The sequence below is a fragment of the Aythya fuligula genome, chromosome Z (genome assembly GCF_009819795.1).
Source record: "Aythya fuligula isolate bAytFul2 chromosome Z, bAytFul2.pri, whole genome shotgun sequence".
Classification (NCBI taxonomy): Eukaryota; Metazoa; Chordata; class Aves; order Anseriformes; family Anatidae; genus Aythya; species Aythya fuligula.
In genome coordinates this window covers 79,091,309-79,115,433 of record NC_045593.1, presented here as the reverse complement: position 1 = coordinate 79,115,433, position 24,125 = coordinate 79,091,309, and the positions used below count along the sequence as shown (strand labels likewise).

At 42.6% G+C, this 24,125-nt stretch overlaps 1 protein-coding gene across 1 annotated transcript in view; it reads left to right on the top strand.

Annotated features, from left to right (window-relative positions):
- Positions 1–6,934: 6,934 nt before the first annotated feature.
- Positions 6,935–24,125, top strand: part of EDIL3 (EGF like repeats and discoidin domains 3) — a 275,384-nt gene continuing 258,193 nt past the window's right edge. The window contains exon 1 of the mRNA XM_032206563.1: positions 6,935–7,192. Within this exon, the coding sequence (XP_032062454.1) occupies positions 7,135–7,192 (58 nt within the window). The 5' untranslated portion in view covers positions 6,935–7,134. The remainder of the gene's footprint in view (positions 7,193–24,125) is intronic.

Below are 24,125 nucleotides of genomic sequence, written 5' to 3'. Positions count from 1 at the left end.
ATCATGCACCAGTGCAGGGAGAGAGGCAAATACAAAAAGTTGGAAGTATGTTAGTTTGGCTTTGAGGTCTATTCAATCAGATAGGTTTGTGTGTTTGTGTGTTTTCTGCTGACTGTTTTCCTCTAATTGCAGATGTCTGCAGCTGGAAGCAGGATGCATGCCATCAAAGACACAGAATGCCAAGCCCTCCTCAGCAATGAGTGCAGAAGCATTGCATCAAATGATAAACTGTTGTAGGTGACAAAGCATAGGGTTAAGCAGTGTCATGGCCACTCTGAGTGCTCCATGTCCCCTCAAGAGCTGTGGGTACCCCCAGTCTTTTGGGAAAAGGGGTCTTGGACAGCATATCCATATGCTCCCACATCCAAACACCCACTGTGTGCCACTTGCTCCTTAGCGGCGTGTATCTTTGTCTTGTTATCCCTCTGCACTACAGATGTTAAGTGACATTGATGTTAAATTCACAGAATCACAGAATCACAGAATTTTCTAGGTTGGAAGAGACCTCAAGGTCATCGAGTCCAACCTCTGACCTAACGCTAACAGTCCCCACTAAACCATTTCCCTAAGCTCTACATCTAAACGTCTTTTGAAGACTTCCAGGGATGATGACTCCACCACTTCCCTGGGCAGCCTGTTCCAGTGCCTCACAACCCTTTCAGTGAAGAAGTTCTTCCTAACATCTAACCTAAAACTCCCCTGGCTCAACTTAAGCCCATTGCCCCTCGTCCTGTCACCAGGCACGTGGGAGAACAGGCCAACCCCCACCTCGCTACAGCCTCCCTTGAGGTACCCATAGAGAGCGATAAGGTCACCCCTGAGCCTCCTCTTCTCCAGGCTGAACAAGCCCAGCTCCCTCAGCCGCTCCTCGTAGGACTTGTTCTCCAGGCCCCTCACCAGCTTCGTCGCCCTTCTCTACACCCGCTCAAGCACCTCGATGTCCTTCTTGTAGCGAGGGGCCCAAAACTGAACACAGTACTCGAGGTGCGGCCTCACCAGAGCTGAGTACAGAGGGACGATCACCTCCCTAGCCCTGCTGGTCACACTGTTCCTGATACAAGCCAGGATGCCGTTGGCCTTCTTGGCCACCTGAGCACACTGCTGGCTCATATTCAGCCGACTATCCACCATCACTCCCAGGTCCTTCTCTGCCTGGCAGCTCTCCAACCATTCCTCTCCCAGCCTGTAGCTCTGCTTGGGGTTATTGCGCCCCAGGTGCAGGACCTGGCACTTGGCCTTGTTAAACTTCATGCAGTTGACCTCAGCCCATCGGTGCAGCCTATCCAGATCCTCCTGCAGAGCTTTCCTACCCTCAAGCAGATCGACACACGCACCTAACTTGGTGTCATCTGCGAACTTACTGAGGGTGCACTCGATGCCCTCGTCCAGATCATCGATGAAGATATTAAAGAGGACCGGCCCCAGCACCGAGCCCTGGGGGACGCCACTAGTGACTGGCCTCCAACTGGACTTGGCTCCATTCACCACGACTCTTTGGGCCCGGCTATCCAGCCAGTTTCTAACCCAATGAAGAGTGCGCCAGTCCAAGCCAAGAGCAGCCAGTTTCTTGAGGAGAATGCTGTGGGAGACGGTGTCAAAAGCCTTGCTGAAGTCAAGGTAGACCACATCCACAGCCTTTCCCTCATCCACCCAGCGCGTCACTCTGTCATAGAAGGAGATCAGGTTCGTCAGGCATGACCTGCCTTTCATAAAGCCATGCTGACTGGGCCTGATCGCCTGCTTCCCCTGCAAGTGCTGCATGATGACTCTCAGGAGGATCTGCTCCATGAGCTTTCCTGGCACTGAGGTCAAACTGACAAATTCACAAATTCACACCTCCCCATTCAGAAAGCAGAGCCACCAGGTGCTTTTGGTGTTGAGGCACCTACAGGAGCAGTGATCAGACACATACCTACAGGAGCAGTGATCAGACACATACCCATTAGCGTTATGCCTCTACACTTGCCTCACTGCTGCTGGAAGAACCACTGCTCCCCATTCGTGTAAATCTAAATTGCTGTCTTTCATCCTTTCACAAGTGGGCAGGGAATAATTTCCACTGAAATTAGTTAGCATCAAGTTCCACAACTTCATTGGTGTGCGTAAGGGTATGTAGAAAAAAAATGTAGGAATAGCTTGTTTCAGGGGTTACTCTTGTACTTCATCCAGCACACCCTTCTCCTCTCTTACATTCTCACATTACACATTCACGTTATGGGTGGCAAAGGATTCATTTTAAAACATACTCCAACATTTAGCCACTCTATAGGATTCTTAAATATGTCATCTGTATTCAGTGAAAGCTTATTTCTAAGACAAAAGAAAGGAAATCAAAACCAATTACAGCACTGATTTTGTTTCATCCTTTCTAGAAATATTAAAATAATAATAATAAAAAAGTTTTCTTGTTTGTTTGTTTGTTTGTTTGACAACGAGTTTGAAGATCCCTGTGTCACACAGCAGCGTCTCTCCCATTCCTGTGATGCAGCAGCACATAACACTTCTTTTCAACCAGAAAGGTTTGAAGGAAGAAGGCTCCTCCATGCTTTACACATCAAAAATTCTTTTTGGCTTAACTGGAAACCTTTCATGTTCAAGAAGTGGGGGCCCAATCTCTATTTGGGAAGACATAAAAGAATGAACTAATTCCCTTTATTTAGAGGCAGGATGACCCTGACAGTGTTGCCGTGGTAGTGACAGACAGACGTAGTATTTGTTCTTGTCTCCGAGGCAAATACATGCCAATGACTTGCAGAATCAGAGTAGCCAGTTATGGTGAATGGTGCATGGCAAATCCCTGACGAACAAAGTGTGTATCACTCAAAAACATTATGGAAAGATCTACTGCTTGTTTGCAGCAGTGGCTTTTTAGTAGCCACTTAATTATAATGGAGGTGGCAATATAATCTGTGTCTGTACACCCAGAGCTCTGAGCTGGTCTGATCTCTCACTTTAAGAAGGCTCAAATCTTGCCACTGCTTTGATGGGAGTCAGTGATAAAGCTAATCTCCTAAACAAAGCTGATACCCAGGATGCCCTGAAGGTGTCACAGGGTAATTCATTGGTTGTATTCATGTTTACGAGATGCCTTCTAAAACTGACAATAGGTTAGCAAATGATGAAAGTAAGCTTTTAGTCTCTTACCTCTTTATGACTGCAGCACAGGCAGGAGATACTTGCTTCATCTTCAGTGTAACAAGTATTTAGACCTTACGTCACTGTTATTAAACCTTAAGCACTATCATGTACCTAGTGCTAAATATGTACTCCTTTTGTGCATTAAAATGTGTTGTTGCTGTTGCTGTATTGAAGGCTTTTGTATCCAAGGTCAGTGTGGCAAATGAAATGGCTGCATACATTTCTAATGTCCATCTTTTTTTTTTTTTTTTTTTTTTTTCCTTCTTGATGTGCTTTATGACTCCAAAGGGCTAATTTAAGCATATGAGGTAGGACAGAAAATAATACAGAAAAAAAAAAAAAAAAAAAAAAAAAAAAAAAAAAAAAAAGTAATAAAGAAAGGAAGATGAACTAAGCAATGGGAAAGTTACTGGCTGTGGAATAGCTATTGCTAAGGGTCAAAGAAGCCTGTGTTTTCCCTTTGTAAGGTGATAGTTCATCTGTCTCTCTGCTAACCACTTAAAATCCTCAAGATAACAGGAATCCTTAGCCCAAGGACAGAATGTCACAGATTTAGATAGCTCCTAAAGTTTCTATCTGCTAAAGAGTTAGGGACAAACTCCATGTAAACAATGATCGTCATTTAGATGGAAGAAGTTAAATGAATTGCGTGTAAAAGATTCCTTTATCCTGAGTGATTAGTAAACACATTATCCTGAAGTGTGGAAACAGTGTGGAAAATGAAAAGAGGCCTTTGTGTGTTGTGTTCATACACCGAGTGGCAGAAAAAGGAAGAAAGGATGAGTAAGGATTAATACCTGGCAGCTCTTGAGCCCATTTTGGTAGTAAATTCCAGAAAATTAAGAGCAACCATGACAGAACGTGGAAATCTTGCATTACATAAAATATTGGAATACAAAATAAAAATTCAATATTTATATGCTGCATGTATCATAGAATCATATGCATTAAAATGCATACCAAAGGTGAGAATGTCAGTTTCAACTGCAACAGCTGGTGCCGTTCCAGTCCCATCTCGTCCATATTTCAGCCTAGTGCCTAGACCCACTGGGAAGTCATTAAGGATTTGCAGATATGTAAACAAATGATGGAAAGATAGCCTTCAAGATGTCTCATGTCCTGGGTTTTCCTGTATGAAAAATACAATTACATACCTACAGTGCTCATGATGGCAGGAGTCAGGTTTTCCCAGTGACAGGTGGGACAGTTTCTTCAAGAAAGGTGCATACAACAAACACCACAAGTCCACCATTTCTGAACATTAGAGGACAAAGAAGGACACTGGGTCAACCTCTTCACTGAAAGATCAGGTCAGGGGTGGTCAGGGATGAAGGTGGCGGAGAGCACTGTGACATGTTGCAACCTCAGCAACCCCGAAGATAATATTGGTGACGTAGCAGAGAAGCTTGGGACTGTAGTATGGGGAATCTCAAAGTAAAACTGTTGCTACCACAATAAGCAGGTTTGGCTTTTACACATCAGAAATCTTAATTAAGAAAATCTAGATGCAAATAATTACTATGCTTGAGTTGGGTGGAAGGAACAGACTGTACCTCCCAGCACTGAGCTGGAGCACTGCATCACCCCATGCCAGGGAAAATGACTTGCCTGGAGTGAAGCATTGGATGAAAGGGAGCTCCTGCAGCATCCCAGAGTCAGGGTCCTCCCTGAAACACGTCGGAGCAAGAGGTGAGGAGCATTGTTTGGAGGGGACCCCAGATGAATGGGCAGCAAGAAGGATGCGGGAGCAGTCTGATAGTCTGAGGTGACTACCGGAGAGATAGAGAGAGAGACAGAGAGATTTTGTTGAATAAAACTTACTGAAAATCTGAAAACAAAAAGTCATTGCACTTTAGGTAAGAACCAAACATAAAAGCCTTTTGTTGTTTCATTGCTTTTGGCTGAATAAACAATGCCTTGCTTTGAAGAAGCTATTTCTGTGTCGTTTTAATCAGCGGCTAGTCACAGACTCTCAGTGGAAAAAGGGCTTCCCGGTACCAAATGTAGTTAGGCCCTTTAGACTTATCCTAATTGGTGAAATAAAGGGGCTGCATCACGGGATTATTCCCTCAAGAAAAATAAATACATTAAAAAAAAAAAAAAAAGGCAAGCCAGCCACTTGGGGGTGCAGGCATGCTGGGCTGCCACAGCAGCTAAAGTGCAGCTTGCCTTGTAATTATGACAGCTGGATTCTTCGTTGTAAAACAGAGATAAGCCACAAAATTAGCACCGTCGTGGAGAAATGATGCATTAATATCAGAAGCTTTGTAAAGGCTTCCTAAATTTCTGCTATCTCTGTACTGATAGAAAAGCATCTCCGGCAACCCTCCAGGAGACAAAAAAAAAAAAAAAAAAAAAAAAAAGTGTTTCTTCCCAGACAGTAGTTCTTCAGGGAGATCTCCGGCATGGAGACTGATGAGTGAAATCCAAGTCGCTGTGAGGTAGTGGTGTAATCGCGAAGTCTGTCTGTGCAGCAGAAGGAAGGTGTGAGCACAGCCCACGCCACTGCTGCCAGGTGAAGAGCAGCAAAAAGTTTGGGTGAATGCTACCACCAGCTACTGCATGTCCAGAGAGATGCGCTGGACTAAAAAGCCCGTGCTAACATATCTCCTTTGCTACTGTGGTCTTCATTAGTGTAGGCGATTTTTTTTTTCCGGTCTATATCTATGCTAAGCTGCTGGATAATTTTGCGGCGCATCACGAAGCAGCGGCTTGCGTTTGGGTGCGGGGTGAGGTGCACAAAATGCGCTGAGGGCCTGTGTGTCGGAACGGAAATACCTCCAATGTCAGAGAAAGAACGCATTTCATTGCAAGCTCGGAGGTAAAACCGGAGCTTTAGGGAAGGGTTGTCACCCTGCCACTTACTGGCACTTAGTGGTAGACAAAGGGCTTGTAAAAGAAAAAGTTGGAAGCTATTGTGAGATGGGAACCAATGGACTAGGTGACTTAACAGGCCGTTCCCACTCCTGGCTGCGCGATGTTTCTCCCTCTTGTCATACAATAGCCCGGCCATGGACCGGGGCTGTGCCCGCAGAAGGGCTCCTTCGCTGATGCTATTGAGTGCATTCCTCTCGCTCAGCATTTCTATTAACTTTTAATGCAGTACTACTACGGGCTCTTATACTGTAAGGGCAGGTAGAGGGGAAGCAAATCACGGACAGAAAAGATCTGAAGAGCCTTTTGTCTCCCGCTGGACAATTAGTACTTATTTCACTCTTCTGGATTCATGCGGCAGGCTGGAAAAAAAATAAATAAATCATCCATCTGCACCAATTTTGCCAGCCACAGCTCTGACAGGCGACCTCGGCGCCCCCCACCCCGTGCCGTTTCCATAATTTCACCCTAGTCCCGATTCCCGAGCCAGAGATTTCCAGGGTAAGGGGCAGGCTGGCACCACACCTCGGGGGCGGCTGGGAGGAAGGGCGCCCCCGAATTTTGCCAGGTGGGATGCTGAGAAGGGGCGAGGGGGCGAGGGGGGGCCTCCAGCCAAAACTTTGCGTCCCTCTCCCCGAGATAAGGGGGTCGGAGGGGATGCAGGGGGCTATGTGGGAGAGGGTGGGGGAGAGGACACCCTCTCCCCTTTGTCCCCCTCCCCCCGCTTTCCTTCCCCCCCCCCTCCTCCCCTCCCCTCCGGAGCCGCTCGGGGGGCCGTGCGGGCGGCAGGCAGGGAGGGAGGGAAGGAGGGCAGGAGGGAGGGGGGCTGCGGAGGCGGAGGCAGCGGCGGGACGGAGGCCGGCGGCCGGTCGGTGCTGGAGGAGCGGCGGCGGCACCTGGCGGGCGCGGCGGGGCATCCTTCTCGCCGCGGGTAGGGCGGCGGCAGCGGCATCGGGAGCTGCGCTCGGCCCCGGGGCCGAGCCGGGAGGGACCAGCCCAGCCTCACGCCTCGCCTCGAGGAGGAGGAGGAGGAGGAGTAGGGAGGAGGAAGAGGAGGAGGTGGAGGCTCCGCCGGCTGCTCGCTCCGGCAGAGGCTGCGCTGCCGCGGGAGGAGAGGGGACCATGAGCCGCACCGTGCTGGCCTGGCTGGCGCTCTGCGGGAGCCTGGCGCTCGCTCGAGGTGAGCCGTCGGGGGTCGGGGGTCGGGGTCGGGGGTCCCAAAAGTCTCAGCCCAAGTGCGCGGGTGCCGGGCGGGCGCGGCCGGCGGTGGGTGCCTCCGGTGAGGCTGCCTTTTTGTTCGCGGCTGGGCATGGCACGGACTTAGCTCCGCATCCCAGGCAGAAGCCGACCAGCCTGCCCCTCCACGGGCACGTTTTGTTTCCCAACTACGCTTAATGAGCGGGGTGAAGACATGCCGGGAGGGCTGAGACGTAACCCAGACGAGCGGCTGGGAAGATTTAACAATACCAGCAGAGCTGTCCACATCTCCTTTTTATTTATTTATTTTTATTTTTATTTTTTTCCTTCTTTTCCCCCCCGCCACACCGCCCCAATCAGCCGTCTTCATTTTAATTTGAAGGCTCGGGGAGCCGGAGGTCCAGCAATCCGCGGAGCAGTTTGCAAACATGTTCGGGGACTTCAGCTTCGCGGCAGCATTGGACAGCTCTCCTCAGGCTCCCCTTTTCCTGCTGCTCTTTAACTAGGGCACCTCCGTCTAAAACATCAGCGGCGCCTTCTCCATCTCTCACCCACCCCCCCCAACAAGCTCGGAAAAAAAAATCCCCAACTCCAGAAAAATAACTTTATGAGTTCTTTTCATCATTATTTGAAATAAGCCTTCACCGTAAGCAGAGTGGGGTTGCCGACTCCTTATTTAAAATAAAAAGAAAAAAAAAAGTTGTCAGGGCTGACCCGGCGGCGGTGCGGGGGGGAGGACGGGGACCGGCGGAGAGGGGAGGAAGGCTCTGGGGTTGGCCGGAGATCACCTGCCCGGTCCCGGCCACCACCACATCCTCTGGGGACGACCTCCGGCACCCCCCCGCCGTCCCTGGAGGCTCCCCCGAGCCCCGGCTGCCGGGCACGGGTGAGGATTTTCGGCCGCCGGGAGCTGCGGCCTCGCCCCCCGGGTGGGGGCTGCTGCGGTCCCTCCATGGGCAAGGCACATCTTGGGGGTGGGGGAAATGAGGAAGACCTTGTTGTTGTCCTGGCTGTACCTCCCCGAAACTGAGTAGAACAAGTGTTATCCCGAGGACTCAGGGAGTATTTTCATTGACTGCGACCTGTTCTCGTCATTGTTCACTTTTTTTTTTTTTTTTTTTTTTAATTTTAAAATGAAACCCATGAACCGATGTATCAGTAAAATTGAATATTTTATCAGATCTTAAATTATTCAGCACGGTGGCTCCTCAAAATCCAATAACATTCACACGGTTGCAGTGAGCATGTGATAGCTTATGCAAGATGTCATTGTACCTGCAGTTTATGCCTAAAGTCTTTTAAGCAAAAGACACTGCAACTGGCACAAAGTCTAGATGTGCCATTTGGCTTTGCCTTGGGCTTCTGTAGGATTTTGTGGGGTTCACACCTAAGAAGTTTTTTCATTTAAGTCCATGATTTTGCAATGTTTTTAGGTGACTTCAGACCACAGAAAACTTCACAGATATTCTAGAGCTGAGAAATAGGAAGAAAGAGTCCATTTGTTCTGTTCCTGCTTGGGCTGTGATTGTTCAGTTAAGGGTTTGTCCTTGGGTTTCAAAATGGGACAGAAGAAAATTATACAGTCTTTTAATGCTGAAGCAGAATAAAATGCTGCTTGACAAGTCTGATATAGTGGGTTAATTTTGCTCGCTGTCATAATGTTTACTTTTAATAGGTCTTCTCAATTTATGTAGACTCTAGGCACTGTAACTAAGAAACTCATCAGAGAGCAGTTTTTGAACGGTGCAAAACTTTTTGTGCATCGTTTGAACATTACTTCCTGATGAGTCCGTTCACATAATGGAGTATAATGAATGTATCATGAAAACCTACAGTAATGTCATCTGTGCAGTGGTCAGTTCTTTCTTGCTTTCTTCAGGGGTAAATTCCAACTGCAGATCAAAGTTAAATTATACGGTTCATTTCAGACTTGTGTTTCAAGTCTGCCGTCAAATAGAAAATACCAATTGTTTGTTTGTTGGAGCACTGAAGAGTAATGATGGAGATCAAATTCTGGTCGATTTATCACATCTTAAAAACCTTTTTTTGCTTTTTGCGTTTGGAACACATGCATAGTATATCAGCAAATCATCTTTTTTTCTTTAAAAAATGGGAGAGAGGGATGGGGGAAGGGTTGCAGGAGAGGATGAAAGTCATCCCAGTGGAAGACTGGAATTACCTTCTCTGTGGCTGGTCTGACAAATTTGCAATCTCATGCACAGAAACAGGAGTCTGATTTTCAGAGATGTGTTTGTATGCATGTATATGATGAAGGTAGGCTTCAAGGGTGCAGTGACTTCTACTCCCTAGCTTGCAAGAAAGATGCAGTTGAATTTTTAATGAGGGATATGCTTTTATATTTCTAAACAGCCATAAAGGTTCACATTTGCTTTTGTTGCTGTTCCCTCATCAAATCAGAACAAGAGCAAATCTGATGTTCCACCGTGCAGCAGACAGACAGTAACTACTAGAGTGACTACAGAGACTACAGGAGATTATTTCAGGTGGAACAAATATAGGGCAACAGAAGTAGAGCAAATAGGAACATTTTGTAGGAACATTATTGCCAATAGATTTTTGGAACAGTGAGTGAAGATTGGGATCAAATGTGGGGAAAACATAATTGAAAACTGGTGGCTATCTTAGTCCCCAGATTTACTTCATGGAGCAGGGCAAACTGATCAGCTGTGGTAATGGTACGATGTATTCCATGTCTATGTATTGAATGGTTTTGCAATAGGATCTTCTGAAGATTTACCATCTGAGTTGTCTTTGTCATGGAGCTGATCCTTAAATTGTATTGTACATTTTCATTTTCCTTGTTGCTGAGTTTTTAGGTTTTGTTTGCCTAAAAGTGATAGTGACATTACTGAAATCAAGCAAAGATCTTTCTCGAATTTGTGACTGTGAGCCTGAGATAAAATATTTTGGAACTTTCAAGGAACTGTTTCATAAATATTGCTTTTTCTCCATTACAGTGGGAACCTCCACTCTCTCTGAGGCTTAGAAGTGTCTATAAAATCTCTTTCTGCAGCTGGAATGAGCTGCAATGAGTAAAAATCCTGAGAAACAAGAGAGGTAAACTGTATGTTTGTTCACATGCAACTGTGCCAAGAGACCGAGAAGATCACAGACACTTTTAAAGACCAAGATTCCTGTTTTACTGAACACACCTTTGCCTTTTTGGTTGGCATCTGCTTCTGTACAAACTGCTGACAGTGTGACCCTGCATAATGATTTCCACTGTTCTTTTAACAAATTACATTTGTATTCAAATTGATTTTCCATGACTGTTCCAGAAAGCATATGGCAGATACTCTCTTTCATCCAGTCCGTGTCTGGTCAGCCTAGGACAGAATTTGATGTCAAGCCTTGCGTTCTTATAACTGGATTTAATAGTGCTGGTTGTGTTGTTTTCTTTTATTTTCTTTTATTTTTTTAACGTTCTTTTATTTTTTCAAGTATCCAACTTTGTTTTTCTCTGCCCTACCTACTTAAATTCTGTACATCTTCTTTCAAAGGATATATTTCATATAAAGCTGTGTTTCAATGATAGCGTAGTGAAAAGGGGTACTGTATTATTTTTCATCCTTCCCCCATTTCTCCAGTTGGCATCCAACTGAAAATCAAGGAAGTGATCCACTTTGGAAGTTATTTCAAAAGACAAATGCTTTGCATTAGGATGTTGATTTTTATGCCTTGAACTAGCCATTTATACAGCACTTATCAACACAGCAGCCGTGGCATACTCACAGCCAGATATCCCATCAATGTAAGTAAAGATACCAGGACCTGGCCGCGGAAAAGCAGTGCTTAAAGAGACTGCAAACGTCAGAGCAAATATATGTTATTCTCAAACTCCTTGTGAATCTCATAGCAGTCAGCATGATATTGTTTTTTATCTCTCTCTTTTTAAAAAAAAAAAAAGCATTTACACATTTCAAACTTACGTAAGCCCCAGAGCCAACAGCATATCTGAAGTCTTAGAGAACCATCTGCATTGTACTACAAATTATGCTGGGCTTCTTTGTAGCATATCTGAGGCCTAGCTGCCTCAAGTTTGAAAATATGTATTGAGGATCAAAACGCTGTTAATTTATTTTGACTTTAAAAGCATTTGTACGGTGAGAACATTAGCTTCATTTTTATTAGTCAAACAGCACACTAGAAAATGAAAGATGAGTTATGAGATTTAAACCCAAATAAGTATTGTAAGTACCTTAACATTTGCAAACTTAAAAACCTTGGAAAATGCTGTAATATAATTAATGGAGGACCTACACACATATTTAATTCAAAGGGTGTGAAGTGAGGAAATAAGGGGAAAGCCAACATGAGCCTAGTTTCAGTGCAATATATCACTGATAATAGGTCTAGGTTTCCTCTGTAGGGAACTTAGGTTGTACAAGACCTTATCTTAGAGCGAGAGCTGCTCACTGTGTGTACTGACAGTAGGATAAGCCTAATGTCCTAGTGGTATGTATAGAGCACTAAAGCAACAGAGCTTTTGTGCACTTCTTAATGCACAATCAATGAGTTGGCCCACCTGAAAACAAAAACTGTGAGCACAAACTTGGGCACTGGATATTACTTAAGGGTCCCAGAAATTTAGAGGTGCAGAATTTGTGCATGTCTGTCATGTGCAGGTGGTTTGGGATCTTGCAAAATCTCAGTTAAGGTATTGTGGGAATACACTTAACACTTTTGGTGGTGGTGGCGGTTGATCAGCAAGCTGTGCTACTTTCAGTCACAGCATTGATATTCTATTTTAAGTTTAAGAAGTTGAGAAATTAAATAGACTATGGTCCACACTAATAAAAAGTCAAGCTAACCTAGCTAATAATTGCAGCATGTGGTGTGTGAGTGAATGCATTAGCCTATGAAACACATGTGAAAAGTTAATTTTTCATGCTGCATAGTAGCCACATACGTATATAGTGAGCATATCCATCCTCTTCAGCTAGTGTGCAGTGGAATTATGTTCACTTATGTGCCACACATCTAGTCTGGTACTTTGTAAACCATTTTCAAAATGTTTAGGTAATGTTAAATAAGACTTCATTGTTGCATTGATGCAGAGCTCCATAGTTCAAGGCAAAATCTATTGCATTTGGCAAAAGCAGTAAACATTTAAAACTATTTTTGAGACTTATGATTGTTTTCTTCACTTCACCTCCCAAAACTTCAGTTTTGGCCACTTGTAGGCAAAGGCTCAAAGTCACAGGACTTTAATGGAAGTTGTTTGAAAATACAGAGGAAAGTATTCATCTGCATGGTTCACATGGAGAACCCAGCATATCTTAACAATACCACTTGTGCCTGCAGAAGGCCAGTTTCAGGAGTCAGGACTTGAGACATAGTATTTTAAGCAGTATACCTGAGCATGAAGATGACAGTGGGGAGGAGCAGGAGATGGAGGATGGTCAGTAGGCACAGGGAGATCTGCTCCTTGCTTGGAGCCTGGGCAGGAGCTTTGTACATCTGAGTGGGAAACTGAAGGTGCAAGCAAGGATGTGGACAGCATGGGTTTGTGTCAGCTCTGAAGTGTTTCAGGCCAAGGTTTTAAAATGAGAGTCTCAATTTTGTTCTCTTATGGAACAGGACTTTTTCAGTGTTTTGCAAACAGCCTTCTTTTCCTTCTTCCTGTCCTGTTCCCTTGCAACTCATTGTTTTTCTCAGTTGTTTTCAGTTTTAAACAGCACAAGGCACTTGTGCATAGCCAGACTGTGGCCCTTCTGTAAGGAGAAAGCTACTGTTTAGGCCTAGAGGACATTTTTTTTTTTTTTTTTTTTTTTTTTTTTTTTTTTTTTTGTCTTTGAGTGTTCTCCCAACAGCAACTTTTTGACATAGATGAAAAAAATTGAAAGAGATGATTGCTTTGCCAATTTTTAGCTGAAGTAATTTTATTTGCCACGCTTCTATGTAGGGAGGCTGACAAAATTTTTATAAAAACTGCTTTTTTCCTATCATTGTCAAGATGCTGTGTCAACCTGTATAATTATGGAGAGCTGTGACAGCAGTGGGTAAATAACAGTAATTTCTGCCCTGTGATTACTCATGTCCGTAGGTTTCTACAACAGCAATGTTACAACAGACAATTTAGAAAATACTTTTGGATAAGACTTATATATGCCATGCATGTGAAAAATAGAAAATAAAAGAGGGTTGATTTATTTTAGTTTTAACATTTACATCTTTCTGTCCATCTCCCCCTCATGTACGACAGCCTCTGTCCCTGCTGGATATCATTGCACACAAGCATTGCCTTTAATCCAGGCTTGCTCTCTGATTATTCTCTATTACAGTCCCATAGGCTGTACCACTTTAATCTGTTTGCCAGTTTTCATTTTTCCAGCTAAGTATTATGTTTTGAGACAGTGGCATGGGCTTTGAGACTGTTTTTTTTTTTTTTTTTTTTTTTTTTTGTTATTCTTACCCTTGGCAGTTTGGGCTTTCAAAACAGAGATGGAGAAAACATCATTTGCTGCGTAACTTGTCAGGTTTCTTACTTGTGTGAGGAATTGCACTGGATTGTCTTACAAGGACTTTTGTAGGTTAAAAAAGAAGATCTAGTAGCTGATTGCTCTCAGATGCTATTCCATAACTATTTAAAAACCACTGAACATCCATTTATTTGAACAATTCCAAGGAAAAATTAGATCAATACAGTGAATGGTATACAGTGTGGATGGGGAAATTATATGCTGTTGTCATGAGAAGTAGCTAAAATGATCTAGTAGTTCTCTTCTATTGTACGTTCTACAGATATTTCTTTAATGATGCTTTTGTCTAATTTCTTAGATGTCTCTTTTATGGCTTACCTCCTGACCTCATATAAAATGATGCAGCAGTTATAAGCATTCCTTCAGGATAAAAACCAGCATCTTTAATAATGACTTTCATTTCCCTAGGTGTGATCAATCCCATCCTGTTCTAACCTCTCGGCTTCCTTCACCAGGCTTCTATTTAATCTGGTGTACTTGCTCGGATGCATGTTGTCTTCTAGAAATGCTGCATTGTCATACCCTGCATCCTTATGCATATGCTTACTCTCTGTGGTTCCTGTGGATGACAGTTATCATTTTTAATTGTAATTAACTGAACTCCTCCCGAAAGGTAGATCTTTGATTCAGCCTGCTACTGAAGTCACAGTGGACAGACAGAGATCAGGAAAGGAAAAAAATAATAATTCAAGCAATGTCAGACTGTCCTGGTTTCAGTTAGAACAGAATTAATTTTCTTCCTAGTAGCTGGTGGAATGCTGGGTTTTGGCTTAGGATGAGAAGAGTGCTGATAACACCCCGATGTTTTAATTGTTGCAGAGCAGTGCTTATACCAAGCCAAGGACATCTCAGCCTTTTGCTCTGTCCTGCCAACAGGCAGGCTGGGGGTGCAGTAAGAGCTGGGAGGGGACAGACCCAGGACAGGTGACCCAAACTAGCCAAAGGGGTATTCCATACCATCTGACGTCATGCTAAACAATATATAGGGGTGGCTAGCCGGGGGGAGGGGGCCGGACTGCTCGGGGTTAGGCTGGGCATCGGTCAGCGGGTGGTGAGCAATTGCATTGTGCATCACTTGTTTGTACATATTATTATTACTTTCCTATTATCACCATTGTAACATTATTGTTATTATTGTTATTATTATTTTGTTATTATTATTTTCCTGTCTTATTAAACTGTCTTTATCTCAACTCACGGGCTTCACTTTCCATTTCTCTCCCCCGTCCCAGAGAGGGAGGGGGGAGGGTGAGCGAATGGCTGCGTGGTATTTAGCTGCCAGCCGGGTTAAACCACGACACAGACGTACTCAGAAATGTAGTCTCAAATAATGTAGTCAAAAATCAAAGCAACATTCTGAGTCAGAGCCCTGAATTCTGCTGAGTAAAGCGTGGTTGGCAATATGTAGTGGCTGCACATTAAGGCTACATCTATATTACTTCACACATCAAGAACACTTATTACTCTAGTGTGCCTCAGTATCCTTCAGTATGGTTGGGTAATTATGTGCTAATATACAGCTATAGTGCTGCGTGTGGGTAAAAGTAGGGTAGTAAAAGTTGTGGCTCTGACATGTGGGTAGAGATGCTGCTGCTTGGCCTCTGGAGGGGTGAGGAGTAAGGTCTAGTCTTCTCATTCCATGCAGTTTGCTACTGCTAAGCATCAGGTGATTTGAGAAACTTCGTTGGGTGTTTGGTGGCAAAGCTCCTCTAGTTGCTGTTTGCCACTAATTTCTGTAATTCCAGCACTGGTGACGATCTTAAACAGAGCAAAAGAAGACTGCATTTCTCTGCAATGCTGGTTTTCTGATAGTTCAGCTTCTTGGGTGACTTAGTGGTAGGACTAGCCAAGGCCCAGTGCGGGTGCTATGAAAGGTGTTGGGAAGTGGGAGACAGCAGTGAGTGTCATGGTGTTGTTGGACACTGGATGTGTCCTCACATTCTTTCTACAAGGGAAATTACAGATCCTTTTCTCAGTGACAGCTTTGGTGTTTTTTCCTGAGAAATAGATTTCTGGACCTTCCCCTAAGAGTGCTTGCTGGCTATCAGTGTTTTTGTGAATGTCCCAAGACCGTTTTTCAGTACCAAACAGGTGAACTTAAACCATATTGAGCAGTAACACAAGCTTGCTTGTTTCTCTACCCTAGGCAGAAAATGCCAAGCTCCCTCCCTGTCCCATGCGTGTAGTTATATATCATCTACTGCAGAGACCAGGTACAAAAACCATACCTGTGAGTATGTGTTGAGTTCCTGTCTGTGTGCACTTGCAGTACCTTCCTGCAGGCAGAGGAGCAAGCTCTGTGTTTCTCCTGCCACCTCCCAGCCCAGAGGCATGCTGTCTTACTGTCCCAGGGCCAATCAAGTGCTGATTAACAAAAATGTTCCTGGTAGGCTATTTTGATGACAGTAGATTACAGTGTTTTTCTTCCCTAATTACTATGTACAAACTATTTAGCTTGTGGATAAAGATCACTCCCTGGCCACAGAGAGCAGTCAGGAGGAGCTGCCTCCCTGCCAGACTCTCCCTTTGCTCATTCGTGGGCAAGCAAACTGCTTTAAGCTGTTGGTGAGGAGACGTGGCTCTGGCTCCTCCGTTTGGGCTAACTGAAGCCTGAGCAGGGGGAGAGAAGCAGCCAAAATTAATGAGTAAACCATGACATGCTTCAGTTACTCCATGGGGAAACTCTTCAAAATGTAGACCTAAAATATTTCAGTTATTTATTCTGGTAGCAGTTCATGTGAATGTATGCCTGTTGAGTCTGGCCATTGGGTTGGACAAAGGTGCATCCTTCAGTGAGTACGTGACTTGATGAAGTGCTGTGCCATTCCCAGTGGCAGCATCCCTTTGCCCCAACCTTACACACTAGCTCTGTGTCTCTTCCTGGGGTCTGAAACCAGTGGTTGATTAATTTTTACCAATTTGGTGTGCTGACAATTTTTTTTTAGTATACAAGTTTTGAAAGTTTTTGTATGTTTCCTGTAGAAAGCAATAAATAATTAAGTATAGGTAAACTACTTTCTTTTCCAGTAGGAGACTTAAATCTCAACTAAACGTTTACTTTTAAGGCAGGGGAGAGAAGGAGGAAAAACCCAAAACTGAGCCCCAAGTTAACTGAGATAAAGATTAATCAGATTACATATTTATAATGAGATTACATATTACATACAGTTTTCTGAACTGGGCACTACCATTTTCCAAGCTGAAGAACTGTAGCAAGACATAAAGGAAGTTTTTTTCTTGCATGTTTTTGGAGGTTCAGGAAGGTATTCTTTCACCCTGTAGATCTTCTAATCTGGCAGATATTCCTAATGTTTTATGCCAGCATCTTCCATAGCAACCTTTTTTTTTTTTTTTTTTTTTTTTTCCCTCCTCTTTTCTTGAAGTGTTTGCACTTTCCAGATGCTACAAAAAGCATCCCTGAAGTCTGAAGACAAAGGTCAATAGATCATATTGAAAGGCATCTACTTTCAAGAAAAATAATGAAATTTGATGTCTTACATCTACTTATCTAGAGCCTGGATGGGAGGTCTCGTGTAGCGTAAGTCTCTGCACTGCAAATATTGCAGCTGGTTGCACATGGATTTCACAGTGTATGTGTGGTGTTAGCATGCTAGTGATATTTACCCAAAGACTTGCACGGATCTCACAAACAGGTAATCTTCTAGAATTGCTGTTTCAGGAAAACTCTTAGTTGGAGTTATTTTGGTGTTCCTGCTTTATTACTGTATATGCAAGAGATTCTCATTTCTTTTCCATTTTCAAAATGAGGTGTTAGAAGCTTTTAAAATTCAAATTGCAAATGCCCAGTCTGTTTACAGCATGGTATATGTATTTTGTAACAGTTGGAATAATTTTTAAAAGCCTTTAATATAGGATCTCAGAACAGATTTTCTGTAGAAAAAGCAGCTTCAGAACGGGTATAGTTTTGTTCTGCCCATTTTCCTGTTAAGATATAGCAGTAAAATTACTGAAGATTTTAGACATATTACATCTGTTCTTTGAAAGAGAACAGCATAAAAGACATAAAATTACTGCTCCAGTAGATTACAATCTGTAGTGTATATCTGCTGAAACTGACTTTATAGGTGGTGCTTCTTCTAAATTGATGTAGTTTAAAAATAAAATACTAACTTCTTTCGGCTCATACCTTCCTCAAGCAGTGCAATAATGCTGCATCATATCTCTGCTCTTCAGCCACGTAGGCTGTTCCTGGAGGCTGAGCTCTGGGGAGCAGACTGAAGGCCACGATGTAGGGACAGAGATGCTCTACCAGGGAAGGATGATCCTGTGCAAGGTGCTTGCTGTTGCCGTCAGGGTGGAAAGGGAGTGTACTTAGTCTTTAGCCTCTTTAGGGCAGAGTACAGACCTTATTTTCCTGATGGGAATGAGCACTCAAAAGAAATCATGTCTGTGTGGTATGTTGCCAGTGTGCAGATGTCGCTATATGATCCTGTATATACAGGACCACTCATAGGTGGTCAGTCTTTGAATGTGCTGCAGTGGTGTAAATTGTAAAATAAATGTATTGGCAGGAGAGGATGGGGAATTACTGTATGGCCCTGCAGTGTTTGTGGTGGCTTTTGACTTATTCTGGCAGATCTGTAAGCACTGACACAAGGCAGATCTTTATGTAGTATTTATGTTCCGCAATGTTCACCAAAAAGTGAATAATGGTAATGGCATTTGTAAAGAAAAAAGGGTTTCTGCATTCAGTACAGCCATTTTAGGCTTTCCAATTTTATTTATTTATTTATTTATTTATTTTTCTGGGATCATTTCCCTGCATTAGAAATTACTATATTTATCCTTGGTATCTGTGTAGTGACCTAGTTTGTTTATCACTAACTACTCAGAATTTTTACTGTTGCCTAGAAGAGTAAAGAGGTGTGTATTTATATTTGTGGGAAGAGAGACGTGCAGGTCTCTTGTTTGTTTGCCTGGGCTTTTTATTTCTTCAAGCCTGGCTTTTATGAGGTCCTACTTTCTTCCTCTGCACAAAGGGTTTCCGTGCCTTTTTCCCTTCCGTTTTCCTGGAACTCTTGTGATAAATTGAAAGCTTTCTAATAGATCTAAAAATTATCAGTGTTACATGCGATAATGGCCAAGGTCTAGAGTCAGCCACAATTGCAGTACAGTTAGGGCAGAAAATGCAGACAAAAGGCTTCACTTTGTCAAACGCAGTGTTATTTCAAAGTGTTTTTCACATTTAAGGTTTATATTGTACCTTAAACCACTTCTCTTCTCTGGACTATTATTTTATCCTTTTTTTTTTTTTTTAATACATTTTTCTTTTTCCCTATCATTGAATGGACATGAGCTTATGGATTTCTGTTTTTTCAGTTGATGCTTCAAAGACCGAGGACCCTGGTAGATATTAATCCAAGTTTGATGTTGAAAGTAGGTTGCTCTTCACATTTAACTCTTTCAGGAATCTGGATTTTCGTGGCTTCTCTCAGCTTTAGTAACCCTGGGACACCTCCTGTGAATACAGTGGAATAACTTTACACCAAAGCTTCCCCTAAATTAATGCCAGTGTTTGGCAAAACCTTTACTTGTATTGCAAGCTGTCTCTTTATGTTCAAATCAGGTAACTAAATCTTCAAATCGTATATGTAGGTTTATTATTAGTGTTGGTAAATTTGAGGTTTATATGGTTTCACAGAACCTTCAAGAGCTGCAGTAGAGCTCATTACAGAATGGGCTAAAACCTCTCTGAGATTTTGTTTTGTTTTATTGCATTTTCGGGTTTGGACTCCTTTCTCTCTCAGGGAAAAACATAGAGGAAAAACTGCCAGCACTGCACTAGGTGTGTTTGTGCTCTAATTGTTGCAGGTCTTTTTATGCTATGATACGGGGCCCTTAATTTGGGTTGCTTGCCAGCATTGTATGAATCACCTGTCAACTTTTTGCAATACTAAATGGTGAAGTCATCCCTTTGCAGTAAACTTTGCAGTAAGTTGAGTAACAGTGTGTGCACCTGAAATGAAAACCTCTGTCTGTCAAATATAGGTGTTATAAGTGGTCATTTACTCTTGGGGGAACATGATTCATTTATGATTATATGCCAGACAAGATTGCCCCTGGTGTGGGCTGGACCAACCACTGTGGTACATCTCAGTGACCTTGGCCCAGAAGAAGAGTACTGAGAAATGATGCTGCTTCCCCAGTCTCAGGCTGCAGGAATGAGTATGGGGGAGAACAAACACAATTTTAACAGTGTCTTGTAAAGACTCCAAGAAGCCAACAACTCAGTCCTTCACTGCAAGGGAGGAGGGAAATATAGAGGACCACTTTCAAATGAACTGTGGAAAACAGGGGTACTAAACTCTGCCTTTGCCTCAGTCCTCCACAGCCAGGTCTGCCAGATCTCTGTGGAAGATGGGTGAAGGACAGAAATAACCAGCAGTGAGTGAGCAAGAAGTCAGGGAGATGTGAAACGACTTGACATGGGACAAGAGGACAAGATGGGCTGCACCTGAGGGTGGTGACAGCTGGTTGATGTCCATGCAGAGTGACGCCTCTATAAAGTCTGGGAGGTTGTGGAGATCCAGGGAGGTCCCCAGAGACCAAAGAAATGAAAGTGTTGCACTTTTTTTTTCAAAAAGATGATCTGGGAAATTCCAGGCTGGTCAGCCTGGCTTTTGTTCCTAAGAATATCATGGAGCACCTGGAGGAGAAGGTGACTGGGCACTGTCAGCATGGGAATAAATCACACGTGGCCCACCTGTTGGCCTTGTGGGAAGAAATGGCTGGTTTGTGGATGGTGGGAGACCAGTGGGTGTCATGTACCTGGTTTGTAGCAAGGCACTGTTGCTGTTCTCACATCCAACATGGGCCGTGATGGTTTGGATGGACAGAGAACAGGATGGGTAAAAACTGGTTGGATGATGGTGCTTAGAGGGCAGTGGTCAATTGAGCCATATTGACACTGCTGGGGCATATCTGGGACATCTGCCATTTTTGATCTTTATCAGTTACCTGAAGGAGGTGATGGAGTGAGTGCTTTCCACTTGAGAGTGCAGGTAACACCAAACTGGGTCAGCCAGTGTATGCACTGAAGGACAGGGCTGTCACTCAGAGAAGCCAGACTTAAAATCTTAAGATCATCTACAGAGTACACCTGCTTTTTTGTTGTTGTTGTTTTTGTTGTTGTTTTTGTTTGTTTGTTTGTTTGCTTATTTACTTTGTAATTGTTGCTTATAATTAATAAACAAGTCTAAACTGCATTAAACAAGCTGTGATTTCCAGTGCTAATGTTTTGTTGTTTTTTTTTTTTTCTTTTCTTTTGCAGTTTTCACTTTATAGTTTTTTGTCTGTGTGGGCTGGCAGTAAGAACCCAAAAAGAAAAATTTACTTCCATTATTAACTTCCTTTTATGTTTGTTTATGAAATAGAGATGAAAAAAATGGTTGACAGTACATAGAGATCCTCCTTGAACATTTTCTTCCTTGAGATAGTAGTAATGGAAATGTCCAATTTCCAGATAGTGACAACAAAACATCTATTTCAAGTATATTGGAATGAAGTTATGAGTCTGCATTTTAAAATGCAATCTGGATTTGGCACAAGAGATCTCAGATAGAAAACTCCAGCTAAGATGATGAGATTTATAGATCTAAGATTCAGTGTTCATGCAAAGAGTTTAACAATTCTGCTGATATGTATGTTAAGGGAAGAAATTAAAATGAACTGAATTGGTGATTCATTTTGGTTACACTCTGGGTGTAGACCAGACTTTTTCTAATAATTAATTATCTAATTTAAAACTTCCCTGTTTCCTGGCTGTAGTAAGAAATTAAATATTTTGTATAATAAAGCAGCTGATCTTTAAAACTGATGGGAAGGGATGTTATATTTTTCTTAAAAACTATAGGCTCTTCAGTTCACTGGGCTCCGCTTCAAGGAATTAGTTCTGAGCAAATTAGCCAGTAAAATGAATGTACCCTGCACTGATTTATTAACAAAAGCTATGTATAAACAGAGCTGATCAGTATATGGAAATTGTGTAAGAAAAAGAAAAATATGCATAAATTAAAGTCTTGATTGCTGGCCATAGATCATGTGTTATATTTCTCTTACTTCCATATGAAATGTTTCTTTTACTTAAAAAATGAATAAATGTAGGTTGAATAAGCTGAGAGGTTCTGGGAAGTTTTCACTGCCTTTGATTGCCTTCATTATAAATTGAGAGTGCTCAGTAGAATTTAGAATAAAAAAGGCACAATCTTACAATGTTGTGGATTCTGGAAAATGTATTCTGAGATTAAGTATTTCACTCTTTATCACACAAACCATCAACCTAGAATTATGTTCAGTGTCAATGCTCATATTCCTCTATTTTCTTCTAATGCTACAACAAAGACTCTCTACCAGCCAAATGTACCTCTGTGAAAATCCCAAATTAAGGGTGACCTTGTCTTTGTTAACTTTTTCATTACAGTTCTGAAATGGTAACAATACTGCTGATACGGCACTAGTAGCATAATGTGTGGAGGTTGCTAAGAATATTTGACAGAACAGTTGTTGATTCCTCTTACTCCTATTTAGTGCATTTGCCTGCAGTAATAAGGCGACTGTGGTTTATTTTTCAAGCCACTGGCTTGATTTCCAGTTATGCATCTACCCTACTACTGTTCCTATAATTTCAAATCTAGTGCATGAAATTGCTTTGCAAATATTACTGTTAATAAGCAGGGTAGGTAGTACTCTTTATTTGTAAGAAGAGTAGAACCAGTGCCATAGTACAAGGTTTAGTGACCAGTCTTTGAAGACCGTGGTTGGGTAAGTCTCATTGGTTTTAAATACTTTTTCTCTCACAGTTAGTAGGGATGCCTCAGTTGGCACCTCTGCATTGTAGCATGTATGTAGATAACTACACAAAAAAAAGAAAAACAAAACACAATGCTGCAGCCTAAGGATGGGAGAAAATGCTGGCAGAACACAGGAGGAGCCTAATCCTGATCCAAATGGCTATACTGCTAGTCTGGTATGACTAAAGGTCTGGTGTGACAAGGAGAGTTTTACAAATACGTTTAGAAAAGATGAAAGGCAGCTTTGCTGAACTTCTCAAAAATACCTTTGCAAGGCTAAAGGGCAGTGTGGGAGAGAATGAAACACAAGCTGATTTGGAAATGAATTTTCAAATACACGGAAGGTTCAGCTAGACTTCTTATTACTGGGTAAGAGATGATACATTACAAGAGATCCTTTCCAAGAGCTTTGAAAGTACAAAGTGACATAGGTTGGGTGTGATAGGAAAGGGTGAGAAAATATAGCAGTGATCTTAGTTAAAGCAAAGTGCTTGTGTAATGCTTCACAGCAGTATTCAGAAAGTCACCATCTATTCAATTTCTGAAAGCATGAGTGAAAGATGACAAATTAATACAAATTCAAGAAGAATGAGACCTTGTGATGATTAGCTATGCCAGTGGATAAGAAAGGTAGTGTCTTAGAGATGCGGTTAAGGAAAAAAATTGGCAGAACATCAGCCAGTGATGGTTCTCACTTTCACGCTTTTTAGAATCAAGTGGCAAGCAAAGTAATACTGGTTTGTATTGCAGTATTATTTGTTGCACTATGTAAGCTTTTGTAACTGAGGATCCTTCATGTACTGGGAGGAAATGAAGACTTCAAGGGAGTGCATTAACACAGTTAGCATGCTTCTAGAAGTTGAAGATTAGGGCTCAAATCTTAATTCACCTTTATTCAGACCTCTTCTTCTGTCCAGAAATTCTGGCATGCATCAGGAAGAGCTCTTCTGTCTGTCCATGGGGGATGCAAATACATGAAAGAAGTAGCAAAAAGGGGCAACTTTTCCCTAAAAAGTGTTTAAATCAACTAATTGGATGTTTCCATCTGTTACTGCAGAATCTGTTGTAGAGATTTTGGTGAATAAACTAATTAATTTCAGTCTTAAGCGCTAGTGCCTGTTTTTCTTTAAGAGGGAAGGGTATGCCATCCCTTCTCCAGAAAGAGAGATTCAAGGAACATGGGGACTTATGAGCTCCCAGACCCAAGTGAATATGCAAGAATTATTCTATATACTGTACTTGGCTGAAGGTCTGAGACCCACATACCCTTCGTGCTGCCATGGCCTTTTTCTTTGGCTGGGTTTCCAAGGAAAGGAAATTCAGATTCCTTGATCTGGTATGCTCTGTAATTACTCCAAGCTAATCTGGATAATAAGGGGACTGTAGCTTTGGGACTAGTCATGTAGTCAGCTGAGAGAGCTTTTCAGATTTAGTTCCTAAAGACCAAAGTATAAGTCATTTGGGGAAAAAAGGGTGGAAATTAAAAATAAAAAAAAAAAAAAAAGCTTTTTAACACTGTCAATACAAATGTTATGTTAAGCAGAACTAGCAGAACTGAAAAGCTGGGTAATTTTTGCAGGCAGATCATGACAATATCATTAGC